A 25,564-nucleotide genomic window follows, 5' to 3' on the forward strand; every position below is an offset into this window, starting at 1 on the left:
ACAGTGCCATCCATTTCAGAGGTCCCCAAACACTCCAGAAAAAGCAGCTGGAATACACTGATACAAATATGGAGAATTCAAAGAAAAAGAGCCAACTTTTAAAAGAATGCATTTTGCATTTTTAAAAATAATTGCATCTTTTAACATACCAATTGTATTCTTTGATCAGCCTGCCTACTTGCCAGCCAATGATAACTTGCAAAGTATGGTTAGGACCTAAGCAGGATTTTTAAAAAACGTGGTCTGGAGATTAGTGACTGAACAATATTTCATTTTGCCTTTATTAGAATCCGAAAAGTAAGGCTTGTCCTCAGCAGAAAATCAGCAAGCAAGAAAAGAAAAAGCTTGTTTGCCTTTAATGCCATTCAAATACTCCTGGTGGCCATGTTCTATAGACTTTAAGATGCCAGGATTCAGATTTAGCCCTCTGCCATCTTCAGGCTGGTGAGAAAAAAAAAATCAGTAACCCTCTCCCCACAAAAGAAAAGCAAACAAACAGGCCAACGCCCTTATTCAAAATTTTGCATTATTAAAAAAATACAATTTTAATCTCTTTGGGGACCTGGGGCCTAGGGACTATAGTTTTATAAAATATAATATATATATTTATATATTTTGCTACACCAGCACTGGTTACTTAAAAAAAAAAAGATTCACATTTACACTTTCCAGACAAATGATAAGTGCCCAAACTGGAACTATTCTTAAAGACATTAACTGTTGTATTTGCATTAGAACTGGGAGCGTAAGATTGGTCACTCTGAGGAAAGAGATTAACTGATTTTTTTTTTAAAAAAAACATAGTTATAAGAAGCTGGTGATAGAATATTTGCAATCCAAAAATGGATATTTTATAACAGCTTGAAGAAAATATGGAATTGTCTGCCATAAGCACATTCTTTTCTATTCTCTTTTTGTTCCATGGGAGAAGTCAGAAATAGGACTAAATAATATAAATCCCTTTCCAAATTTGGGAACAGATGCTTTCCATGGGGATATAAATCTTTCTCCCAATTCATTGGTACAAAAACTTGAATTGCATATTTTCACTTTGGGAACACCACACTATAGACAATAGACAAGCACATACCTTAGCAACTTTAAAGGAACATGTCGCCTAAATTATGGATCCTGTTTTATTAGTAATCACTTGTTACTAATAGGCACTGTCCACAAATAGGAAAAAAAAAACTAGTGTCTTGGGGAAAAAAAGCTTAAATCAAGACAAGTTCTATTCCATGAAAATTCAGACAGCTTCTTAAGTTCACTACTCAGCCATTTGGAAGCTGTTGTATAAAATGTTCTCTACAAGGAAGACAGTAGCAGTATCTAGATGGGATGCAAAGGTTCTACCTGAAAATTCAGATTGGAATAGGAAAGGGAAAACCACCCATAATAAATTGATTACGAGTGTGTTGCTAAGGAGAGGAACACAATTTGCTGCCACGGCTGGCCAGCATCCAAACACTCAGGGCTTCAACACTCCCGTGGGTCCTCCGTGAGTTGGGAATAGTTTGCTTACTTAAAATAGGCTGTGCAGAGAGCAGGGTTTACATTTTCAAGTTAAACGTGTGCGTTGTTGCTGAAGACTTGATACGCCTCTGCTTTTAGACTCTGAATACTTTCCTTGTTGCGTGCTTCCCTTTGACCGTTGCTAACTAAAGTATGTCTGTCATCCTGGCTACCTTCACATGTTGAGTCAAAGAGGAGAAACTTAAAAAATGGCTTTGCTTACCAACAGGTAGCTCTGCAGATCAGAAATACTTATGTAAGGAAAGGTTTCTCTTTGAGGGTGAGAGAAAAGTGAACTAACCCCCAGTTGGATCGAAGCTTTATAAAATCCTGAAAATGTATCAGGATGCATATTTTTTTTGTGCTATAATATAACTTGGTAGGACAGGAATTACATAAATGTTTACCTTTGTGTAAGGTAAAATGTACTTTTGACATTTCAGAAAGCCAACCTTGCTTTGGTGTTATTTTTCAAAAAGCAGTTGATTTTTGAAATATATTTTAAATATACATCATGTGCCTGAGCATATACCAAATATACAATCTACACTAGCAAATTGCTCTCCATTACTGATCTTATAGAAGGTAAAATGTGCTGTGTAGGTCACAAAAGGTCTCTGTGGATCTAAGTTAGATAACCTCACAATTCTTGCTAGACTGACTGTAAAGTCTCTTATATTAAACGGATTTGTTTCCTATTCTGTTTAGATCTGAGGTAACCAATTTGCAACCCTCAGAGCCTCTTTCTTATTATTTATTGTATTTATTTTAGTTTCATCTATTTTGCTTGGAACCCATTTAATATGTCAGTGTGATTCCCCCACTCTTCAAAAAGCTGTGTATTTTAATTTAGATGTTAAGAAAACTCTCTCAATGAAATGTGTGACTAAATAGATTTATGCTGCATATATGGAAGAAATAGTTTAATAATTACTAGGTGAGTAAAATCACGGCATGTATAGTGTAGCCAATGTCTTCTTTCCTGATATGAGTTTTAATTTACTTAATAAATATTCTGAAACATTCCATCCTGAAAATATCCCTTACTAAAAACTTTTTATTTACCAATTTGGAAGAATGACTTAATCTTTTTATTAAAATTCATTGGAAGAAAAATCTACGCCTATCTCATAAAATACTTTAAATTTAATCTTTGTTAATAATTATATCAAGCCCTTTAAGAAGTTGCAGAGAAGTGCAGGAAGTAAGTCTCCTTGGATTTGGTGGATTTGCTAATTAAAAAAAAACAAATTTCTTTGAAACTATTATTTCCAAAGCTTCCCACAAACCTCATTCACCACTGCGTTAAGTATCAGTCCCATTTATTGTATTCTATTATATTCTTAGTCTGATAACATGAAATTCAAATTATTTACGTTCCCCTCATAAATCTCATCCTTAAAAAAATAAAGATGGATTAAACAAACCCAAATAGAGGGGAATAAAAAATTACATATCGTTTTTAGACTTAACTAATAAGATGCTGGCAACAAAAGCAAAATTGCTGGCCTGTAAATGCCCTTTGTTGCCTTTAGAATCCTTTTAGGGGAAAATAATAATTTGGTGATTGTTTGCTGGACCTGTGCTTGAAGTCAGAATAATGGCTTTTATGAAACCAGCTTGGCAAGGGTATATAAACAATTTAGAATAGGAACATTTTATCATTGCAAACAGGTCTTTTGTAAACAACTCTCACTGATTTGAAACTCTGCCTCTAAGGGAAAATAAATGGCTTGCTTTACTAAAAAACAAAACAAAACCCCAGGCTAATAAAAATGCAGTAAATAGCACACATTCAGGCGTTAACTTGAAAAGAGCACATTAACGCGCCAAAGGTGTTTTTTGACTTTTGTAAACTCATTTCTCACTCTACTTTTCTAGCATCCCAACTTGCTAAATGTGAATCAGGATTTCTTGACGGCTCGACTTCTGAAAATGAAGTTTTTGGATAAGGCCATTTGCATGAGAAGACGGCCAGCACAGGTGAGCCTAACTGCACAGCTCCCACCCCACCTGTTTTGCCAAAAGCCAATGAATCATCCGGTTTTAAAAATGTGCATGCAAAAGAACTGAAAGATTAAAAAGTGATTCCTTATAACAACAGCAAGAACAAAAAAAAAATCAAACATCTACGACAAGGGTCCTCAACCTTGGCAACTTTTTAAGACTTGTGGATTTCAACTCCCAGAATTCCTCAGCCTGGGAGTTGAAGTCCACAAGTCTTAAAGTTGCCAAGATTGAGGACCCCTGATCTACGACACTAGTTATTTAACTGGAAACTGTAGTCCAAACAAATCTTCAACACCCATCAATACAGTTTTCCTTAACGAGAGGTGCCGCAAAATTAGGATGGGCAAACCAACGTCAAAAGTTATTAGGCCTCATTTTAGACTTGGTGTGTGCTTGGCTGCTCTTTGAATTTAACCGTCTTATTCTGACCGACCCTTTCCTCTGCATTTTAAAATGCTTCCCGTATAAGGGACCATTGAAGGTGTGAAGAATAGTGTGATGCTTGTTGCAGTTTAGAGCTTCCAACAGCATAGCTTATCAAGTGGAAAGGGGTACATTCACTCCACCCTTCCTGAAAATTAAATTAAAATGTACAAGACCAAAACACAGGCACTTTCCAAGAAGACAAAAAAAAAAAAAAAAAACCAATGAAACCAAACTTTTTGACTTATTCGATAGTGATAGACGAGAGCCCGGCGGCTTTCGGGAGCTCCTCTTGGCTGGCCTCGGCGCTTGAGAGGGTTTTCGGTTGCTCCGGCAGGTCTTCCTCCTTTTCTAGCAGCCCACCCAGAGGCCCCAATGGGAAAGTGCTTTCACAATTCTGGGTCGACGAGACCTGCGAAATAACCGGCATTTGGACCGAAGAGCTGCTTTCAAATCCATGCTCTCCTAGCTCGTACTGGCCAAGAGTCTCTTCATGTTCTTGGTTTAAGTAGTCTGGTACTAGGAAGTCACTGGAAAGGGGGCGAAAGGTTAGGAAGAGGTTATTTGGTCAGCAAGACACAGGTTGACGCTAACTGCAGCATTACAGCTAAGCGAAGGGTATCTACTTTGCCGAGAAATGAGAACTGCCTGAGCTAAACAGAAACACAATCTAACAATTTGATGCCTGTTCGATTTACACGGTGGATATATGAATGACTTTAAAGCTTCTGGGCCAGCCAACCAAAAGCCTCCGTCACAAAAGAATAAATTTAAGGTAGGGTGGCAACTGAACACAAAGCTGGTAAAATTTAAAGCAGGCAAAGAAAAGTGTCTGCAGGGAACTTTTCTACGATTGGCAGGTCTTTCAGTTCTACTGAGCCCAGTCCAGGTAAAATGAAGCAGTTTTGAGGTTTTGCTTTCAAAGGACCCAACATCTACGAAGGTCAATGTTGGTTGGGCTCTTTCTTTCTAAAACTGGTCTAACTACCTGTTTCAGCTTAGTTGCCTCTCATTCTCCTCCACCAAGAAGGATTTAAGGATAAGTAAGGCTTTTCATGCCGTACTCTGGCTGCTTCATTGCTTTTGAATGTAGTTATACCGCAATTGTGAAAAGAAAAGCAAGGGAAGAAGATTATTGCCAGGAAAGCTATATATTTTTTTCACCTTGGACAAGAAAATTAAGTATTAATGCAAAGCAATTGAAAAGCAGCTTACTTTTTTGATTACTCGAAATCCGTATCTATACTGACAGATAAATGTTATATTTCAAAACACTGACACAAGGCAGGGCCACGACTGCAACATGGTATTCTCTAAATGTGCTGGGCTCCTTAAGTTTCCGACCAATTGGCCTTAACCCAAGTTGGCTGTAGATTGTACAAAATGGAATCCAGCACATCTTGAAGGTGCCATGCTGGACAAGACTTGAGTACCGCCTGGGACCGTGATAAACCTGGCGACCTGACAGAAAAAGATACTACAGGTTGCCATGAAATAGAACAGGTAGTCCTTGACTTACAATCATATTTGGGCCCAGAATTTTCTTTGCTAAGCAAGTCACACCAGATTTTATGACTCTTTTTCAGGTTTGTTAAGCAAATCATTGCAGCTATTAATTGATTCACACGGTCATTAAGCAAATCTGGCTTTCCCCTTTGACTTTGCGGGTCAGAAGTCAATTGGGAAGGTTGCAAATGTTGGTCACGTGACCCCAGGACCCTTGTAAATACATGCTGAATGTCAAGCGCCCAAATTTTGACATGTAGCCCTGGGGATGCTGCAACGGTCCTAAGTACGAGGACCAATTGTAAGTCACTTTTATCAATGCTGTTGTAACTGGTCGCGAAACGAATGGTCGTAAGCCGAGGACTACTCATATAAAAGAGGGGTTAGGAAAAAATAAAGTTGCCCTAACAGTTTCTTTTTCTTTTGGTGCACCTCACCTGCTCTGGAAGTAGTTTGCTAGCTCTGACGCTTCATGGTTCAGACTCCTCAGATGAACGATTAAATTTCCAGAGTTGGTGAACATGGCGCCACATGTTTTGCACTCGTAAATCCGAGGCTTGCGGATAATGTGCCGGGAAACCCGCATGTGGTGTTTATATTCCCCGAAGGAAGTGAAAGTGGCACTACATATCTGGCACCGGAAACAGCGTTTACCTTCGTGCTTCAGGCGATGCATCTTAAGCGAGTAAGCCCGGGTGAACTTTTTCCCACAGCGGTCGCACTGAAATGGTTTAATGCCTGGGGAAAGAATAAGCGGAAAATCTTCACCACGGAATAGCATCGGGAATAAAATTCCAGCCCCTCCTAATGGCAACGCGTCGGCCTATTTACACCGAGGCTGTGTAAACGTCTAAAAACAAGAGGATAATTCGGTCAAAATATTCGAGCATTGGATGCCTTTTCCCCAAGACTAAGTATTTAAATCTTTGAACTGAATATTGAGTAAGATAATAAGACCGTTCCCTTATTACATTTCTGAAGAGCTGTGAAACCACATCTGTTCAGCACAAGAACAAATGAAAACATATTATGCCCAGCAGTGGTGCATCATATTGGTTGTAATTTCTGGTTTAATGGATTTTATTAATTTTATTCCAGCTTGGGTCAGGGGTGTAAACCACTCAGAGTTGTCATAAATGGAGCGACGTATCAAGCAAAGTCAAGAAATACACTAAAAGGTTATTAATAAAAGGATGTAATATAAATCTGAGGAACATACAAAGGCCTGCTAGGGGAGATATGGTATATATATCTGCAACATTATTAACTTTTCTGGGTTAAAAACATATCCTCCGTTATATTTTTTAAAAAGGAGAAAATCTTACATCTTTCTTGATGTCATGGTTCCAACTAATGAAACACTTCAAAGAACTTCCAAGCATGTTTATTGAACATGCTAATATTGAATATTCTTGCTTTGATACTTATATTGCAGGAAACCAGGATTCAATAGAATAAGAGAGATACATAAAGACTAAAACCAAGTCTGATGTATTTGTTACCATGTTTTTATTTCTAGAACAAAACTCATGTGAAACATTCTGCTTTCCAGTCTAAATTCTCAGACTTCCAGAAATCAAAGCGGATGTCTCCTTCCATTTAATTGCATTCTTGCAATAGGAGCTATTAACAGCCATAGGTTACTTCAAAACATTCAGGTCGTCTTCGTTTAGCAACCACAACTGGGACCAGCAACCTGGTTGTTAAGCAAAGTGATCTCTAAGTGAAAGTGCAACTCTACTTACAATCTGACTTTACAGAACTGTGAAGCTATACCTGTGAACTGTCGCTGAACAAGGCAGTTGCTAAATGAGGACTCCCTCTGTAGCAGGCATGTCAACCTGCTGGCCTGCGGGCCTGATGCGTCACGCCGAAACAGCACCCACCCCATTGCCGGCAATGGGGGAAAAGTCACATGATGTTGCGCGACGTCACGTGAGTTTGACATGCCTGCTCTATAGGCTCTTGTTCAAATTAAACCTTTGGGAAGTGGACCGACCAGATATCCTTACCTGAGTGGATGAGCATGTGCTGTTTTAAGTTCTGAATGCGGGTGAATCGAACCCCACAAGTTGGACATTGAAAAGGTCTGTCAGGACCATTTGGACTAGGTCTCTCTGTGCTACTGGTTGTAGGAGCAATATAGAGCTGGTAAGGGTATTGGACATTCTCCAGTCTGAAGAAGCAAATAGTAACTCTTTTAGTAGCAGATCAAGAGGAAAAAGGTCAATGTACAAAATACAACAAAATGCATTTCAAAAAGACAATGATGATGATGTTAGGATCAAAGACAAAGAATTGGAGATCACAAAGTATCAAGATCTGAAAAATGCAGCTGAAAGATTATGGTGGCAGTGGCGGTTCCAGGGGTTACTGGTACACTGGATGCCGTACCATGAAATCTTGGATGGCACTTAGAAAATCTGAGCATTGACAAATTTTCCATCCATCAGTTGCAAAAGGCAACACTGCTTGGACCCACATACTACACCGATACATATGACATCCTAGGTTCTTGGGAAAAACTTAATGTGTTTGAAGCCAACATCAATTAAAGAACTGGCAGTTGTGACTTCTCCTTGTTGTGAAGAGGTAACAATACAACAAAAACTAAGTCTACTAAACTATATTAAATGACTGAATTCCGAATGACTGAAAAAGGTAATTTTAAACAAAGTCTTGAGGAAAGAGATGGACCAGGTTATGAAAATAAAAGAGTTGCAATTAAAATACCATCACAATGAACCTGGTATAAAATACTGGTTATAATAATAATTTCAACAGCTGATACTAGAATGATATTAAACTGGTGTACATTTGGAAAAGTCAGAAATCTTTTCTGGGCACATAATGTTATATAGTCATACCTATTCCAGGAAATGCTTTTTAAACAATCCAGGTGCTGCATAAGTGTGTTAGGCTTTTAATTTTGCTTTTTTTTAAAGCCACTTATTGGCCACATCAAAGTTTTTAATATGTTAAACTTCTTCCACCTGTGAATCTTTTTGGTAGATATTCGCTCCTATTTTTAAAACGTAGGTATCTACTTGATTGAAAGTATCTCCCTAATGTGGACCACATAAATGCCCAGATTTATTCTGTTCTGCAAATCCCCACTTTAATCACTCTGCAACTATATATTTGTTCTATTGCCAGCCAACGTATCCACATGGTGTATGCGTAAAAAACGAACATGAAAAGGAAGTTAGGTTATGGGGTACTTGATGCTCTCTGAACTTAGTTGTTTTCTTCGATGCCTGCAAGAAAACAACAAAATCAGAGACCATCAAAGACCCGACAGTTCAACCCCACAAATATTCTTTTCTGTTGGAAGTTAGGTTGTCAGAAACAGTGACTGACTCAAAGTGACCTAGGAAACTCTGTCTAAATAGTATCACAGCTTGAAAATTCCTTGTTCTGCTTAGGAATTTAAAATGTAAAAAAAATAGCCTGGTGACAGGCGGTGTGGATACTGAACATTGGAAGTGTGTTCATGAACCTCATATCTTTGATCTCATGTTTGTCACCATCTTAGATGACTCAATACAGCAATCTATCTACAAAGATCTAGTTCAGGTATTATACATCACTTTCCTCCAGCCTGACACACTGTCCCTATGTCATGGGATTGCAACTCTTGGTAGTATGGCCAACTACTCTACTGGCTTGAAATTCTAGGAACCCTAACAGAGACAAAATGAAGAAGGTGGTTCTGCAGAATGTTTTGTGTACTATATTTATACGTACCGGTCATCATCTTCCACATGAATATTCCCACCAGAAGTACTCTGGAGTGATGGTAATCCTTCAGTGACACCTTCATCTATTGAACCTAGGGGCAGTTAAACAAACCATACACATTAAGTTACAGTTTAATTAGAACTATAGCAATGTCTTTTCACATCGTCCTCACAACTCTTTCACGGACCACAAGATATCTCGCTGCCATATTTAAGAATTCTGTTATCACCTAATAGGATAATGATGTAAACCAATCTGCATAAATTATAAAGAGCAAATTTTAATAAATTTGGCCTCTTTGGATTCAGGAGATTTTTCAATTGGAAACAGGCTTAGATACACATTAAGTGGAGGCAGGACTGTGATTGCAAAGCTAGTTTATTGTTTAAATAATGGCCCGGGAAGGACGTAAAACAGGCTAAACACTACAATGCACAGAAGCAGAAACAAATAACTGTAAAGCTCATGTTCCTCCTCATATCGTTTCCCCAGTATTGATGCCAGATTTGTGTTGCTTATATCTCAGTACACCCCAAAGAGCCCTAACTGAAGCAGAGTCTGTCTAAAGCAAAAATAATGGAAAACACAAGGATTTGTTGTCAGTTAAGATCTGCAGCATTCATTAATATTGTGTTTCCACTCATCTGTACTGAAGCCATTTCAAAACTGTTATCATCGGGAACGGTGAAAAGATGCAGGAGGAAGATTTGTTAAATGTGGTTAAGATTATTAGAGAAAATGTAAGCTCTTCAAGACTCCCTCAATATAGTACAGCATAGGAGGCCTTTTACTGTCATGTCCTTTACTGGAAACCATATTCCAAAGCAGATTATTATTTTGGATTCTGAGTGTATGATATCTTAACCCTGTCTAGGAGAGACAGCTCTGCTGCTATTTGTAAGGAATCAGGACTTGAGTGATTTGTTATTAACTCATGGCTACAAACAGAACTATAAGTCCCACATAATTCACTGGAATTTATTTCTGAGTCACTATGATCACGATCAGTATTAGGCTACTTATATTGTCTGGAATTGCTAAAATAACTTGTGTTTAAAAATTGAAAGCTGTTGTGACCTGAATATGAAAAACCATTAGGGCTGGTAAGATTGTTTTAATGTTTGACATCTATAAAAAGAAACTCGCATCAGTTTAAGGCACTGACTTCTGTTTAACTGTAATATGCTGTTGTTCTCCATCAATATCTTACTGCTTTAGAAAACAGTGAGGGAAAGAAAGGCCCATTGTTTAGTAATGAGACAAATGTCTCCTAAACATGATTGTGGGTTCCAGTTTCAGGCGCCTTCATTTAAAGGATTCTCAAAAGCACACAATTGGAAGGATCCTTGTGCCAGACCCTGGGAAGCTACTGCTGGTTACAGCAGACCATATTAGATTTTTTAAAAAGAAAAGGCTTCCTTGAGCCAAACTTGAATCCTGATCACTACATAGTCAAGACCATTTAATTTGTTACCAACAATACTCTCCTCCATGATTTTTTTAACCTCTCAGTCTAACCTTGGATCTTGAATTTTCTGGTGGCTCAATTCATGGACTTTGTCTTTGCTTAGCTTTTCTGAAGTTCACTTAGATGTTGCTACATGAATCAAAAACCTTATAGCATAAGGCATATGTTGGCGTATTATATTTTAAACATTAAGGTTGCTGTCAAAGATGCTTGAAGATGACTAGACAGTATGGGTAGATCTCCAGTTGCACTCAAAACAGTATTTATAAAGTCTTAGCAGACATTATCATATGATTTTTAATTATGTGTATATGAGATGCCAGCATAATATGCTGCAAGAGAATGTAGATGGAGTTATATTTTCAAATCATAAAACTTGAGTTGGAAGGGACTATATAGTCAACAGGTCTAACCTTCTCCTAAATCAGTGGTTCTCAACCTGTGGGTCGGGACCCCATTTGGGGTCGAACGACCATTTCACGGGGGTCGCCAAACAACGCAGTCCACCATCTTTTCCCCCTTTTCCTTAGCTGTGCTACTCCCTTTTATTCTATTGGCTTTTTAAAGCTAATAGAATAGACTCTCTTGAATAGAGTCTAATTCTATTGGCTTTCAAAAGCCAATAGGAATTGAGCCCGCCAAAAGCCCCATTCTGCAAATGGTGCTGCACCAGTTGAGTAGTCCTCGACTTACGACCGGTTGAGTAGTCCTCGACTTACAACCGGTTGGAGGGTCGCGGCATTAAAAAGGTTGAGAACCACTGTCCTAAATGCTGGCGGACAAATTAAAACATCTGAACAAATGACAATCTAGTAGTTATGCTGGTAAAGGCATTCTATTTCATGTAATATAATGAAGATAAAGTGCACCCTAGTGGTGGCTAAAATTCCCAATGCATTGAGTGACAAGCTGATGAGTGATTTTTTTTTTCTGTTCATGCATCTATGTAGTAGAGCAAAATAAACCCAATCACTCTTTTCCTCTCTAATAAGTGTAGTATTTGAAACATTTGTTTTGCATCAGATGTCCTACAAAAATTAGAAATAAACCAATCCTTATGGTGGAGCATCCCTAAATGGATCAGAAGTGGGGGAAAAGTAAACTTGGGATGCTAGATTCTTACTGCAGCTATAAAATACTGCTGGCAAAGGAGTCCTTTTCATCAATGATCTTTTTTTAATGCAACCAGTAATTTGTGTAAAACTATTGGATATCCCAGGAAACTGTCAACAGTGGAACTCATACCGCTTTTAAATTCCTGCATCTTCAGACAAAATAATACAGAATTATTATGAACAAAGGAACATGAAAATTAAACATTTTGTTTGTCCCAGGTCTGTACTGATAACTTTGCAGCTGGAATCTCATTGCTCTCTCTTTGAACTTCATGCAAATGAGAAAATTCAGTTGGCATCCTTATGTATGGCCAAAGCCTTCATTCTTTTTGTGCACATTCAGCCAAATTGATCAAGAAAGATGCACAGTAACATTTTGTTCACTGCCCTACCTATATAATATAAAAATGCCAAGTGTCTTGGATTTTTAATGATGGTTCATTCACCGTATGGAGGATTTTTTAAAAAAATAGTAACAAACATAGCGGGTCTGAGATGTTTAGTGAGATGGTCTGTTTTGATAAGGAAAGATATTTGGGCAAATACATTTGAAATATATGCCTGATTTCCTTACTTTGGCACACCATATTAATTTTATGATATTATATAAATTATATATTCAACAATAGCAGTGTATTAAATAATCCTTGACTGCTTAGAAATTAAAAATGTTTCTGTTGATAAATAGCATTTTGGCAAGTTTTTGTTTACTGTGAGAACATAGTTCCAAACCTTTGCTTAACAAATTAACTTCTTTTAAAAAGATATGATAGAACATTGAGCCACATAGATGCACTTCTGCAATCATTTCCTCCCTTGTAGTTTATTAAGGCACTGAGGTTTAAGAGAAAAAAACTTCAAGGAGCTGGCTATTATGTTTTTAATCACCCAACAAGAAATTCTACTTAATATGCCAACTTTTTTTTTTAAAAAAAATGTGATGCCAAGTGCTGATTTTAAAGGATCATTTACTGAATAAAAGATCACTTACTTAATAAATCAGAATATTATTTATAAGTATTACCCGTATTATGTATAAATAAAGCAAAATGGAAATCATCAAAATTGTTTTGGTTTTATAAACGTGCTGCATTAAAATATTGTGCATTATATTTTATATAAATTGTTTTAATTATTTGGCAAACACTTTCTGATTTACTGTAAATCACAAAGCAACGATGGAAATCAGTGTTTTAATCAGAAACAAAAGAAATTTGCTCTTTAATGGATTTCTATTTGCATCTTCTCACCTTTTCAACTCTAGAAATGACTATCATACTTAAAAAATTACTGCAATATACCTCTGAATGAGGATGCAGCGATGTAAATAATCATTATACAAGACGTGGTCCTCAACATTTCTGGCCTGGTAAGTTCATTTGATATTTTGAGAAATGCTGTAGATGCTCTGGTAACAGATCTACCCAGTCAAGACTCCATTTTATATCTGTCATCCTTCCAGACAGGCACCTATACAAACTGGGCAGCAAATACCTATCATTTTGTTTTCTATAATTGTTTAAGAAGTCCATTCCAAGACCACAGACACCTGTAGAAATTAAAAATGAAGCCAAGACTGGCCCTTTTGCTTAGAAACCTTAGTGTTCCATTTTTTAATTAAAATATTCCTTTAAAGCAAAATATCAGGCAGGGCAACGAGAGGGCATAATTGGTGCTCTAGGGAAATTGCCTCAGGCAGGGCAATTTATAGAATCTAGCACTTCATGTTCAAAACTTCCAAAATAGACTTGGTGATAAGAGTAGTTCCTAAGAAAACCATCATGAAATTGAATGAGTATGAAAAATATAGCAAAGAATTGAATACTAAATTATGCTCCAGATCATTGAGGTTTCTTTGGAACATTCATAGGACAACCTGAATCAGAATTGGAAGGTATTTTCTTCATATGATAATTTAATTCGACTCCTTCTCATTCAGCTATAATAGGAAGAAAAATACCACAACCAAGGAAGACAAGTGATTAAAAAGAAGCACAATTAAAACACATGCACATAAACAATTCTTGCAGGGCAAAATGGGAAATGTGTGCAGGGCAAACACAAGTTTCATTGTCACAACATGTCCTTATCCTTGATGTGTATCTAGGGCACTTGTATAGCTTTCCAGGAGACTCTATAAGAGGAGGTTTTCTTAAACTTAAAAATCACACCTTCCCTCTTAGCAATTGATTTTAGCCATTTGTTTCCTTGACAAGTCATTAAAAAAGCCTTGTCCTTATTTCACACAATTAAGTCTATGTTATTCTGCTCCAATAATGAATCTGTATGACTAACCACATGTCACTGGAAATTTATTTCCTGAACTCCCTTTCCATGTGCTGAACAGCATGGATTGGATTACATTAGCCTGGTAAACTAGCTTTCTTCCAAGGGCTGCAGGAAAATAAATTTTGCCTTTCTTATTAATTGACAAACTGCACTTTCACATTTCTGGCAGTTTAGATATATGGTATCTAATAATACAGTAAAAACCGTTCACCTTTGTTGTTCTTCTATTCAAAAATTCACAACTGCTCACTCAAAAAAAAAAAAAAAAAAATAGGCAAAACAATTTAATTTGAACTGAAATGTGGCCAATATCCATTGTTAACATAACAGCTACTCAAAATATGATGTAAAAAAATAGCAATATAATTATACTGAGGCATTGCTACTACAACTATTTCCTGCTTCCTCAAAGCAGCAATGAAATTGAACTTCTTTGTTTTAGGTGTTTTCTTCTTGGAAGTTTCAGAGTAGAAGGAATAACTTTTCTCCTCTTGCTGTGCAAAGTGTAATCACTTGCCAGGAAATAAGGCCCATTGACTCAATAGAACTTCTAGTGTAGATTAGTATGGTTTATTACTTTTAACTGTTTTTCAACAGCAAGTATCTAAAAATAGCTCGTGAAAGATGTTTAATATACCACAAATCAAAGTAATTATTTCTGTGCATGGCAAATAAAGTTTAAAGTTGGAAGAAAGGCGATTCAATACTTCTGGACTATGTGAATTTGACAAAGTATTTTGGCTGAAATACAGTGAAAATGGTTATCTTTATACAACCTTTACAAGATACAGTATTTCTTGTGAACCACTTGTAAACTCAGAATGAACCTAAAAACTCTAACGCAACAAGGAAAACACACATAGATTTAAGTGATTCTACCTATAGAAGATGACTGCGGACTGATCAAAAGGTCCTCCTGAACTTGTTCACTTCCAGGGACTGTCTGCTGATCACTCAAAGAACTTTGGGATGCGCTAACAGGCTGAGATACTTCCTCATGTACTTCTTCATCACTCAACCTTTCCACTTTTACACGCACATCTTCTTCAATCACCAGGGGTGAGCTGGTTTTTGTGCTCTCACACGTCATATAATCAGAAATTCTTCTAGAGGCTTCAGATGGGCCAGGCACTTCTAGAGTCCGAGAATTTTCCACTTGCTTCACCTTTTCTGACTGGAGTCTTCGGTCAATTCCAAAAGGGAAAGTCCAAGGAAAAGCTAAGGAAGAGTCCACAGGATGACTTCTACTCTCTGCGTAGGAAGTTGAAGTAGTCAAAACTTGTGGGGAGTTTGTCTGGGTGTTACATTTAAGTGGACTTTCTGGGGACATTACAATATAGCTTTTACGCTTCCGACGCGATTCTCGGCAGACAGGAATGGTTCTTTCTACCACACTGCATTCTGAGGAAACTGGAGAAAGACTGCCATCCCGTGATGTAAAATTGCAGTTTGCACTGTTTTCCTGGCCTGTGTCTAGCACCTTTTCTTGCTGACTGCTGGGGGTGTTCCATAAAATACTTGACTTCATAAACTCAGAACAGGTGCTAGCAACACTGAACATTTGCATATAGCTAGCAGCGGCCAAGACATCAATAATGTTTTCAGTGTTAATAGACAATGTTGCCGTGTAGGCGTATTCCAGAAGAGGCAAAAAGCCAGTCACTGTCACATGATGCAAGTCAAGTACGCTCTGGCCATCATCTTCTGCTTGACCAACCAATTTGGAACGGAAGAAGTCACTGCACGCTGCCAGGACTACCTTGTGTGCTCTGAAGATTTTATCTTGGACACGGATGGTGATGTCACAGAAATGTCCATCGTTACGTAGCATGTTCAGCTTTCCAAGCATCTCCTGGCTGTGAGCTGGGGAACTGTGGGTAAATGTTTTGACGCCCATTTTACTTGTATACTTGCTGCGACAAATATTCAAAATGGACCTAGAAAAGACAAAAAAGGGAAAAGTTTTTTCAGTTATGTAATTATGTAAAAAAGCTAAAATATGGGAATTTATCATATAACATGTCATTAATATGTGCTTATTTAAAACATTATTTAAATAATGTTTCTGTGTTTGTTAGGTGAAAATATATTGCTGTTTGTCAATTATTTCAAACAAGACATAAAAGACTGAATTATTGTATTTGAGTCAATGGAAAATAAAGGCTGTATGAATTATCCTTATTAACAAAAACCTGCTTAACTAAAGATGTGAACGCTCCTTCCCCATCTTCCTTTGATGCTATGTCAGAGTCAATGCTTGATGTACTCTCTAAACTAGGCCAAACTGGAGTGAGTTTAAACCAGGGGTCTTCAAACTTGGCCCTTTTGTGACGTGGACTTCAACTCCCAGAATTCCTCAGCCAGCATGCCAAGTATGAAGACCCCTGGTTTAAACAATGGTAAAACTTATGTAAGTAAACTTTCAAGAGATTGCAAGTAGTGCAAATATTGTAATCAAATCTAATCCAGCCTATGGTTTGCCTCTTTTATGATTTTTACAGGAAGATGAAATAAAAATTTACATTTCCTGCAATCAAATTATTCTTGGTAATTACTGGTTATTCCACTGCAATAGGAATTTTAACATAATTATGATTCAATCATTATTCATAGTGTACAACTGTGCTTGCAGGAAAGTTTAGAAAAATATAACACATAATTATTTGAAACTTGAGTTGTAATAGTTAAATACTGATATATAATATTCTGCACAATTTTGGTAAACAAAGACTTTTATTACCATACATTGTAAGAAGCTCAGACCTTGTTAAGTCCACAGCTTCAGATCCTTAATTAATCATGTAGATTAGAATTCAAACTAACATAGACTCAAGAATAATTAATCCTGTCAGAGTTCACTTGTCTATTAAATAATTGGTCAAATTTGAGTGCAAATCTGAGAAAAATTACTCTTCAGTAATTTCAGAAGATTACTATGTCAAAAGTATTTGCAGTCATTTTTTTGACATAATAAAATCACATGAGGTGAGTCAATAATATTTTCAAGTGTTAAGAATGTAATTGCTCCATCTGATACCGCTGCTGCTTTCAGTAATACTTATGCATTTCTAAATATAGTAGAACTTTCTCCTTATACTAAAGTGGGCATTTAAGGTCACTTTCTTAAGATGATCTTATCTGAAAGACAATGAGTAGGCATGACTGATCATGTTTTTAAAGTCTTGGGGTGGGGCTTGATTGCTTATATATGTTACATGTCTGCATAGTATACAGTCTACTGAAGTCAGATGAATTTAATATGTCTGTGTATACACAAATATAGTAAGATATGGTTGGGATACTCAAAACAGTAAACAGTAAAGTGTAAAAGGCAGGTTGTAATCACATACATAGCACAGCAAGTCTAGCAAGCAAATCCCAGGCATATTTATTTACATAATCCTGCCTTTCATTTTGGAACTCAAGGTGATATATATATAACACAACTGTACCTTCCTTCTCCTGTTTTTCATCACAACATTCTGGTGAGATAGATTCCACTGAAAATGCATGACTGGCCCAAGACAGCCAGTCAGATTACTAGAATTAAGAATAACAGTAGGCAGATTTTTGCTACATATTTCTTACAGGGACCCAGTGCTTGATTTCCAATTAACAATTACTGCATTTTCATTTTAAAAGTCCATACTGCAATAAATACAAAGTTTGCCAAATATTGTATATCTATCATCCAATACTCACGTCAAACAATAATGAAACATTCTGCATTTATTTGTACATTATACTGAATTTCAGGAAAAGCACACATCAAATAAGTTACTTCATTAGCAATAACATGAAGTAACTTTCTAACTATTAATGTTGCCCCTTTTAAATTTTTGACCCAAACAATACTTCTCCCAAGACCCATACCAATCCATCTCTCATCCCCCAGTCTGGCTAAACTTAATTGTTCAAGGTGTGTATGCTTTTGCTAATCCATTAACTTCTACTGACATAAGTTACTTCTGTAAAAGGAACTGACTTTCAGGAATTCTGTTCAAGTTTAAACAAGACAAGCATTTGGTACTGCTCTCGCCCTTTCTACACTGATTTAACTTTACAATGAGTTAATTGTATGAATGGAATTGTATACTAAATGTTTTTAGATACCCTAGTTCATCTCAAACAAACAAAAAAAAATGCCATTCAGGATTAACAGTTAGGCCAGCATAAATTCAACTCTTTTGAAAATGCTCTAAATTCAAAACCAACATGCAACTGCTGCTGGGGGATAAGATCAATACATGAAGATAATGATTACATAAGCAAATTTATCTAGGTGCTGTGCTTATATGTTCACACAGCAGTAGCCAATCTTTTTTCTTTTTTGCTCTACCCTATGCTAATGAACCATTTTTATTTACTGAAGCTACTTCTATTTACTGAAGGAGTTTATCACAAAGCTGTGCAAAACAACATACAGCCATTCCTGAATTTTAAAAGGTTACTTCATTAATGCCCAGAGATCATCCTGTTTTACTTTACATACATCTAGAAACAGGCACTAAAAATTCTGTATTCTGCCTGCACTAGAATCTTAACAAATTTCAGCCCAAACTGCAAAGCTACTTAGGGCTTCACATATACTGTATGGGTAAAATTTTTGTTTAATTTTGTGTTAGCTTATATTTGAGCCAATCTATTATTACCGATACAAAAAATTACAATCAACAAACTATGGTTTACCATTAAAATAATAGATCCTATACTGTAACCATCTCTTAAGCCAATCTATGACCGTAATAACAATTTGACTTATCTCTCTGAAGAGAAATCAAATTATAACTGCCCATACTTTTTATGAGTTTTCTAGTCAAATCTGTAAACATAAAAAGTAATTCAGATTCAGAAATCTTCATATTTTATTCCAGTGAAAATAAGAGGATTACGTGAATTAATAACTAACTTTTCAATAATTATATGTAACTTCAAGGTTAGAAGGAAGCAGACTTCCTAGCCCTCAAAGTGCCCATATCATGAAATTATTTTTAAAAAGATTTGTATAGCTGCCTATCTTATCCAATATAAGTATACGCATCTTATGTAATATAAGATCACAAACAGTAAAAAAAAATGAAAACAGTAAAAAAACCAACACAGAAACTCTTAGTCATGCCAAAACACAATATATTTCCACATATCCATAACAAATTTTATTAGGTTCACACTACCTCAAAGTACATAGAAAGCTTCTTTATTTAGCATAAAGCTCTATATATGGGACTACCAATTTTCCATTTTAGATGTATCTGTGAACAAATAAATTTCTGAATACTGTTTATGTTTATGAGGATAAAACAAACATAGTAGCTACTTCAAGACTATTTTGCTAGATATTGCTCTTAGTGGCCAGAATGCCTAGAAATCTGGTACTTTATAAAAAGCCGAAATTCTCTAATTCCCTATTGCTGTTGCTGTGTAACCCAATTTTTTTTTTTTAACCTTTAAGTATGTGGCCTCTAGGAAGGGGAAGAAATTGAAAGAAAAAAGATACAAGTGATAATCACCAGAAATTAAACTTTAAATGTGACATATTTAAGGTGTTTAAAGGTCAAATGGGGTTACTTTTATTTGAAGACAACAATAGTAATCTAAATAGAAATAACTGAAAATTGTTATACATTACCAAGAAAGCCTGCATAGCTATATCAAGATTGGTAACAAGGAATTTGCTATAGCTTCAGTATATTAAATCATAATTATAAATAAAAATGTTCAGGAAAAGTCCATTGTTTCTTGCAGAGATCAGTAGCTGCACTATTAAGTAATGATTTGCTGTAGTAATTGCCTGGCCTAAGCAAGAAGCTTATCTGATAGAGGTAATTATTTATTTCAGTTTAGTTCAGTTTGTCTTTCTACCTTCTGCACTGTACATATATGGACAAAAACTTTCTGCAGAAATGGATAGGAATGTATTATTCTGTCATTTATTCTCTCTCTCTGCAAATATAGTTTTATTGTCACTATGCAAAACTCTGGGGTACTAAATACCTACTACTGGATTTCACTAGAAGTCAGATTTTAGTTAACAGCAGTAAGCCAATTAAATCAAATACTTAATGCATATCTAACTACCCACCTATTTAATTTAATCATCAAGAACAAAGAGTACAATTGATCTTTTGAATTCTTGCTAAGGATATCTAGAATAATTTTAAGTATATACTATGAACAAGGCAGATCTTCAGAATAACTCAACTATTTAACTGTTATTTATACTTCATTTGTAGTATGATAAAAATGCTTTTAAATATTTCCGTATTACGAGTTCCGTATAACTTAATGTGCATGATGTAATTGTCTCCCTTATAAGAATCCTTCGAAGTTAATGTGGACAACTGGTGTTAGAGTTGCCCACACGCACCGTAAAGTTTGTACAATCAGATGTAAAGGACTATATATGTTGGTGTGAAGGCAAGTGAGTGGAGAGAAAGAAGCTTAATCATTTATTCCAGTCTACTTTTACCTCTTTACTGCTGTTGATGTTAAAATGCTAAAAAGATGCCCGAAACCTTAAGATTCCATGATAAATCCATCTCAAAATAGGCTAACAGTACATTCTGTTTTAGCAACCATTCTCAAAGAACTCTATGGTCAGCCATAGAGTACTTTCATAGCAGCTGCCAGAAAATCTGCTCAAAACTTCTCAAGGAGCCCCCTGTTAACAACTGCATTTTAATGTCTTGGAAGGGGGTAGTCATGCATAGAAATGGCAGGCCCTCATAATAAGCCTTTAAGGCTAAGGTTGCTCTAAAGGCAGTCAATATAGTTCCTCTATTATAGAAAGAATTTTGAGGTCGAGTGTGTGGCTTGCTTAAGGCCACCTAGGGAGAATATAAGAAAAATGAGATTTAAAAAGTTAAGAATTTCCTGGTTTACAGCTTCCTGCCTTTAGCCAATATGCTGTCTAGCACATTTATTTCTTTGCCTATTCTTCTTCCTTGCATTTAACATATTTTTAAACCAGAAGGATTTTGGCTGGAAGACAGATATTCAAATCCTTAAAATAATTATGATTAGACATAATTTTGTCTCGTAACTATATTTTAGACAAATCTATTCCATGAAGTAGTGGCAAGGACAAAAATATAGCATTTTTCTTTCTTGGAATAAGAGTAGTGTTCTTCTCTCATATAGAAGAAAAGCATTTAGCTTACAGAGTAAACCAAACACGAATTGAGACTCTTTCAAATTTTTTTTGTCAAGGTGCATTACCATACATAAATTAAATAATTTATAAAAAGAAAACTATTCCAATATTCAAAAGTATTCCATGCTATATTTACTCATTATATCAGATTATTCTAATCTACAGAGTAAGAGACTAAATCAAATCCTGTCAATTTTGACATATTACTTTTATCAAATACAATATTGAGTAAATTTTGCAAGCTCGAAAGTAAAGCTAAAAACATAGAGCAAGAACAAAAAAGTAGGGATATAAACTCTGAATCTATTAAAGTCAATTAAACTTTCACCTGCCTAATACTATTCTATCTTCTAAAGCCACGCGGCCCTTGGTCTTTCAGCTAGAAGTTAGAATCGATCACCCACTGAATTCTTAGCTAATTTGATTACTTTAAAATGTGTCTTTGCTTACAAAGGATTGTACTTTTAAAGAGAAAACAATTTCCCTCCCTTTTAGCCAATTCATACAATATTCAGTTTACTTTAATTGTCTTCTGCTTCAAAAAAACGACATCCTTGAAAAAAGACAAAGTAAATAAAGAACAGTTTTAATGTGGGTATTCTTTTTGACAGTAATATTACATTAAGCAACAGGTGATCCTGGACTATCACCAACAGAGGATTAATATGCTGTGATTAACAAATCCATGACTCTTTAGCATAAACAAGTTTATTTTTTATCCTTTTGCTGTAAATGTTGTAGCCACTATGAGTATAACAGATTCAACAGAATACACATTCAATAAATAACCCTCAATCAACAATAATTTAAAACACCTTATACTTATGGCTGTGAATGATGAATCAATGCCTATATAAAAAAACATGAATAGTACAGCAGACAATTTTTTTCTTGTTTTGTTCAGCAAGCATGCAAATAAGTGTGTACATTTATATCCTGTCTATTAGAACAGATCTACTGGACAAAGCCTTTTGCTAGAATGAAATGCACAAGTAACCTGTTGCCTCTTCGTAGGAACAAATCATTATTCCGAGATCATAATAAAAACAAAAGTATAGTCAGATTTTAAGCAAAGCGTGATATGCTCTGATGATGGGTATGAGCCTGATTTTTACGCAATAAGTTGTGGCATAGTTTGTCTGCTTTAGCTTAACACATGGGAAAATATCATTTTTGGCTGATGCATATACTCAGACGGTTGTGAGTGCCCTTACAAATTAACTTCCATAAGAGTGTTAAAAGGACAACCAACCATGATTCTGCATGGATATGCCCAAATAGTTTCCTTGGAAACGATAAAGAAATGCTTCTCCTCTCCAGCAATGTTTTCTCATCTTCCCAGTCCAGCTGAAAATGCCTGAACCTGAAAGTCTCCCACTGAAATACTAATCAAGTCTGACCCTGCTTAGTTTTTGACATCAGCCAAAGTGGTTTTTCTATTGACAAAATGCCTGTCATGGTGATTTCTGCCCATGGTAAATTTCATCAGGAGGGAAGTTAAAGCAATCATGTGTACAGTACTCTCTCTGCTGATGCTCTACCACTCCAGGTTATCTGATTGTGAATTCTGAATCCATGGCACAAAATAAAATGACAGGAGACAACAAATCTTTTTCCTTGTTTTGTTCACTAGTATGAAAATAAGTATATTAATTTATATCCTGTCTACTCTATTAGAACAGAACTATTGGACAAACCTCTTGGCTAGAGTGAAGTGCACTGGTAAACTGCTGCCTTTTGTAGGGACAAGTCATTACTTCATTATTTTTGACTGTTTACTAAACTGGTTAGTGCATCTTCAAACACAGCATTAGACTGTGCCTGTTTTTATGTTCCAATAACACAGAGACTATTCTGAACCACAAATCATTCTTGGAAAGAGGAAGATGGTAGCTCCTTGTTTTGTTTTAACTTAAAAAATTCTAAGAGCCCCATAAATTTCAGCAGGTTACAGATCCGTCATCACCGAAAATGAACAAGGCCTGCATTCTGGACCAGCAAGGGTGACTCATGTCAGCATAACAAAAATCAACCAAGGGGGCCATAACAATCCCCCCCCACACACACAAATGTGGCATCAGAAAAACCAAGCAAATTAATGGACATTCTTGACCAGTAAACAGAAGAGCAAAAATGAAGGGCTGAGCAAGACCTACTTGCTGACCAAAACAACAGGTTTGGGGAAGGGAGAAATCAAATTCAGCCAAAACATGTAAGGACGGACTCTTTTCCAATGGTACCAATGGCGTCTTCTACCTGTACAGTGACCCATTATTTTCCCTGCAAAAACAAACGACACACCTGAAAAAGGGGCAAGTCTGAAAGAGATCCCCAAGGACACACACACACACACACAAAACCATCACCTTTATTACTCTGCTTTACAAATTCCAGCGCACACCAAGGCAACCCTGCCATGACATAAACCTTCAAGGGGCAGCTTTCTGACCCAAAGGGCGGTCCTTTAGAATCAAGGACGCAATGGTCAACTCTCCATATCATGCACCACTAATAAATATATCGCTTATTATACGTTGAAAGGCATCATTGGGAAAACCTCCCCAGGCCAGGGAGGCAGACCTACTTTTGGCAGCTTAACCTCCGCCTTGGGGGGGGGGAGCCACAGACACCATGGAGGCCTTGAAACTTCCTGAACCCCCCCCCTCCTCGCTTTGGGAGGGGCTTCCTATAGGAGGAACTCCCCCAATGGTTAATGAAAGGTTAATTAATGGCAACAATGTTGCAAAAGCCGCACCTGAGCAATCCCAGGGCGGGGGGGGGTGTTAAGAAACAGGCATCCCCGCAGTGCCCTGGGAGGACCCCAGGCATCAGGGCGGACTGAGCGCCACGGGGGAGCCGAGGCCGGGATGCTCCGAGAAGGGGCGGGGCCGAGGGGCGGGGCCTACGCTCCCCCCCCCTCTCTCTCTCCCTCCTCCCCCTCAGCCTTCATTACCTGCTCTTGGCGAGGCCCTCCTGTCCCCGCGGGCCGAGAGCGGGAGAGACGAGGGAGGTTAAGCCGGTCGGTAAACAAGCGCAAAGCCCAGCTTCTCCCTCTCCGGGCCCCGTCCCGGCTCCTCAGCTCGGCCCACGTAGGGCCATGGCGGCCGCCCCCGACGCGGCTTCTTTTGCTAAGGGGGGGGGCGGAGGGAAAGGAGGGGGGGGCCGCGAAGGAGGAGAACGAGTCCCGCGCGCCGCAACGCAGGCGCTCTCGCGGCCTGGGCGAAGGCGGGGGGGGGGGCGGGGAAGGAGAAGGACGGTGGCGGCGCGGGGCCGCTGGAGGGCTGCGCGCGCGGGGCCCAGGCGCTCGGGCTTTCCTCCTCCTCCTCCCCCGCCCTCGCCTTATCACGCCGAGCCGACGAGCCGAGCACTTTGTTTGTGTCCCATAATGCAGCGCGGGCGGCGGCGGCGGCGGCGCCTGAACAGAAAAGGGAGGGAATCGGTGCGAGGAAGGAGAGGTGGGAGAGAAAAAAGAGGAGGGGCTTTTCACGTTTGCCCGAAGGGGCGGAGCTTGGCCCTGCACTCAAGGAGGGGGCACGCGCGCGCTCTCGGCTGGCCCGCGAAGCGAGGGCGCGCCTCAGAGGGGCGGGGGGGGAGGCGGTTGTTTTCGCCCCCCGCCCCGAGGAGTTAAATCCCTGAAATGAACCAGGTTGGGGGGGGGGGAAGAAAAAAAATAAAAATAAAAGAGTTTTCCCCTTCCTTTTAAGGATGTATTACAACACGCGCGATACGGGGCAGAGCATATTTAGTCACTTATTCAGTTCCTCAAATTTGCCAGGGCCGCCCTCTCCAGCAGATTCTGGGTGGCTGTTAAAATCCAAAACATGGATAAAAACAGTCAAAACACAAAACGGGATCACACACCCCCAAACTCCCCCCCCCACCCAAATATATTAATTCTAGACCTGGGACAAAGTCCAGAAGGTGTTTTTCTCTCTCACGCACACAGACACTACACACAAACACACCCACACTCAAATCTTCTAGATTGGTTTGGTGCCCAGAGTCTCTTGAAGTTGGGCAGCTATAATATGTACATTTATAAAGGCACATATGCGTATTTTATATACATAGTTTATGGAGCCCCAGGAAAATCCTCATAGGCATGTGTGTGTGTGTGTATGTGTACTATATACACTACTATACAAACACCTATATATACTATATAGGTATATATAGTGTATAGCATAGTTTATATATAGTGTACTATATATAGTGTATATAGTGTGTGTATATATACACACATAAAAAAACCCCTGTACATTCCATAGGCCTATTACAAAGGAGAAGACTCCTGCGAGTCCCTTGGACTGCAAGGCGTTCAAACTGATCAGTCCTAGAAGAGATCAA

The 25,564-nt window shown here is 37.7% G+C and overlaps 1 protein-coding gene across 2 annotated transcripts; it reads right to left on the reverse strand.

Annotated features, from left to right (window-relative positions):
- Positions 1-2,817: 2,817 nt before the first annotated feature.
- Positions 2,818-24,665, reverse strand: ZBTB44 (zinc finger and BTB domain containing 44). Of its 2 annotated transcripts, none has more exons than XM_039334532.1 (6): positions 24,171-24,665; positions 14,944-16,001; positions 9,199-9,283; positions 7,464-7,627; positions 5,889-6,189; positions 2,818-4,475 (listed from the first exon to the last, which is right to left on the reverse strand). In XM_039334532.1, the coding sequence occupies exons 2-6, from the start codon at positions 15,959-15,961 to the stop codon at positions 4,190-4,192; spliced, it is 1,854 nt and encodes a 617-aa protein (XP_039190466.1). In that variant the 5' UTR covers positions 15,962-16,001; positions 24,171-24,665; the 3' UTR covers positions 2,818-4,189. The 2 variants fall into 2 exon arrangements, with proteins under 2 accessions (XP_039190466.1, XP_039190467.1); XM_039334533.1 differs by having other exon boundaries at positions 4,330-4,475; positions 6,106-6,189; positions 24,171-24,577.
- Between the last annotated feature and the right edge of the window lie 899 nt (positions 24,666-25,564).

The sequence above is a fragment of the Crotalus tigris genome, unplaced genomic scaffold (genome assembly GCF_016545835.1).
Source record: "Crotalus tigris isolate CLP2741 ecotype Arizona unplaced genomic scaffold, ASM1654583v1 scf7180000017631.5181431, whole genome shotgun sequence".
Taxonomy (NCBI): domain Eukaryota; kingdom Metazoa; phylum Chordata; class Lepidosauria; order Squamata; family Viperidae; genus Crotalus; species Crotalus tigris.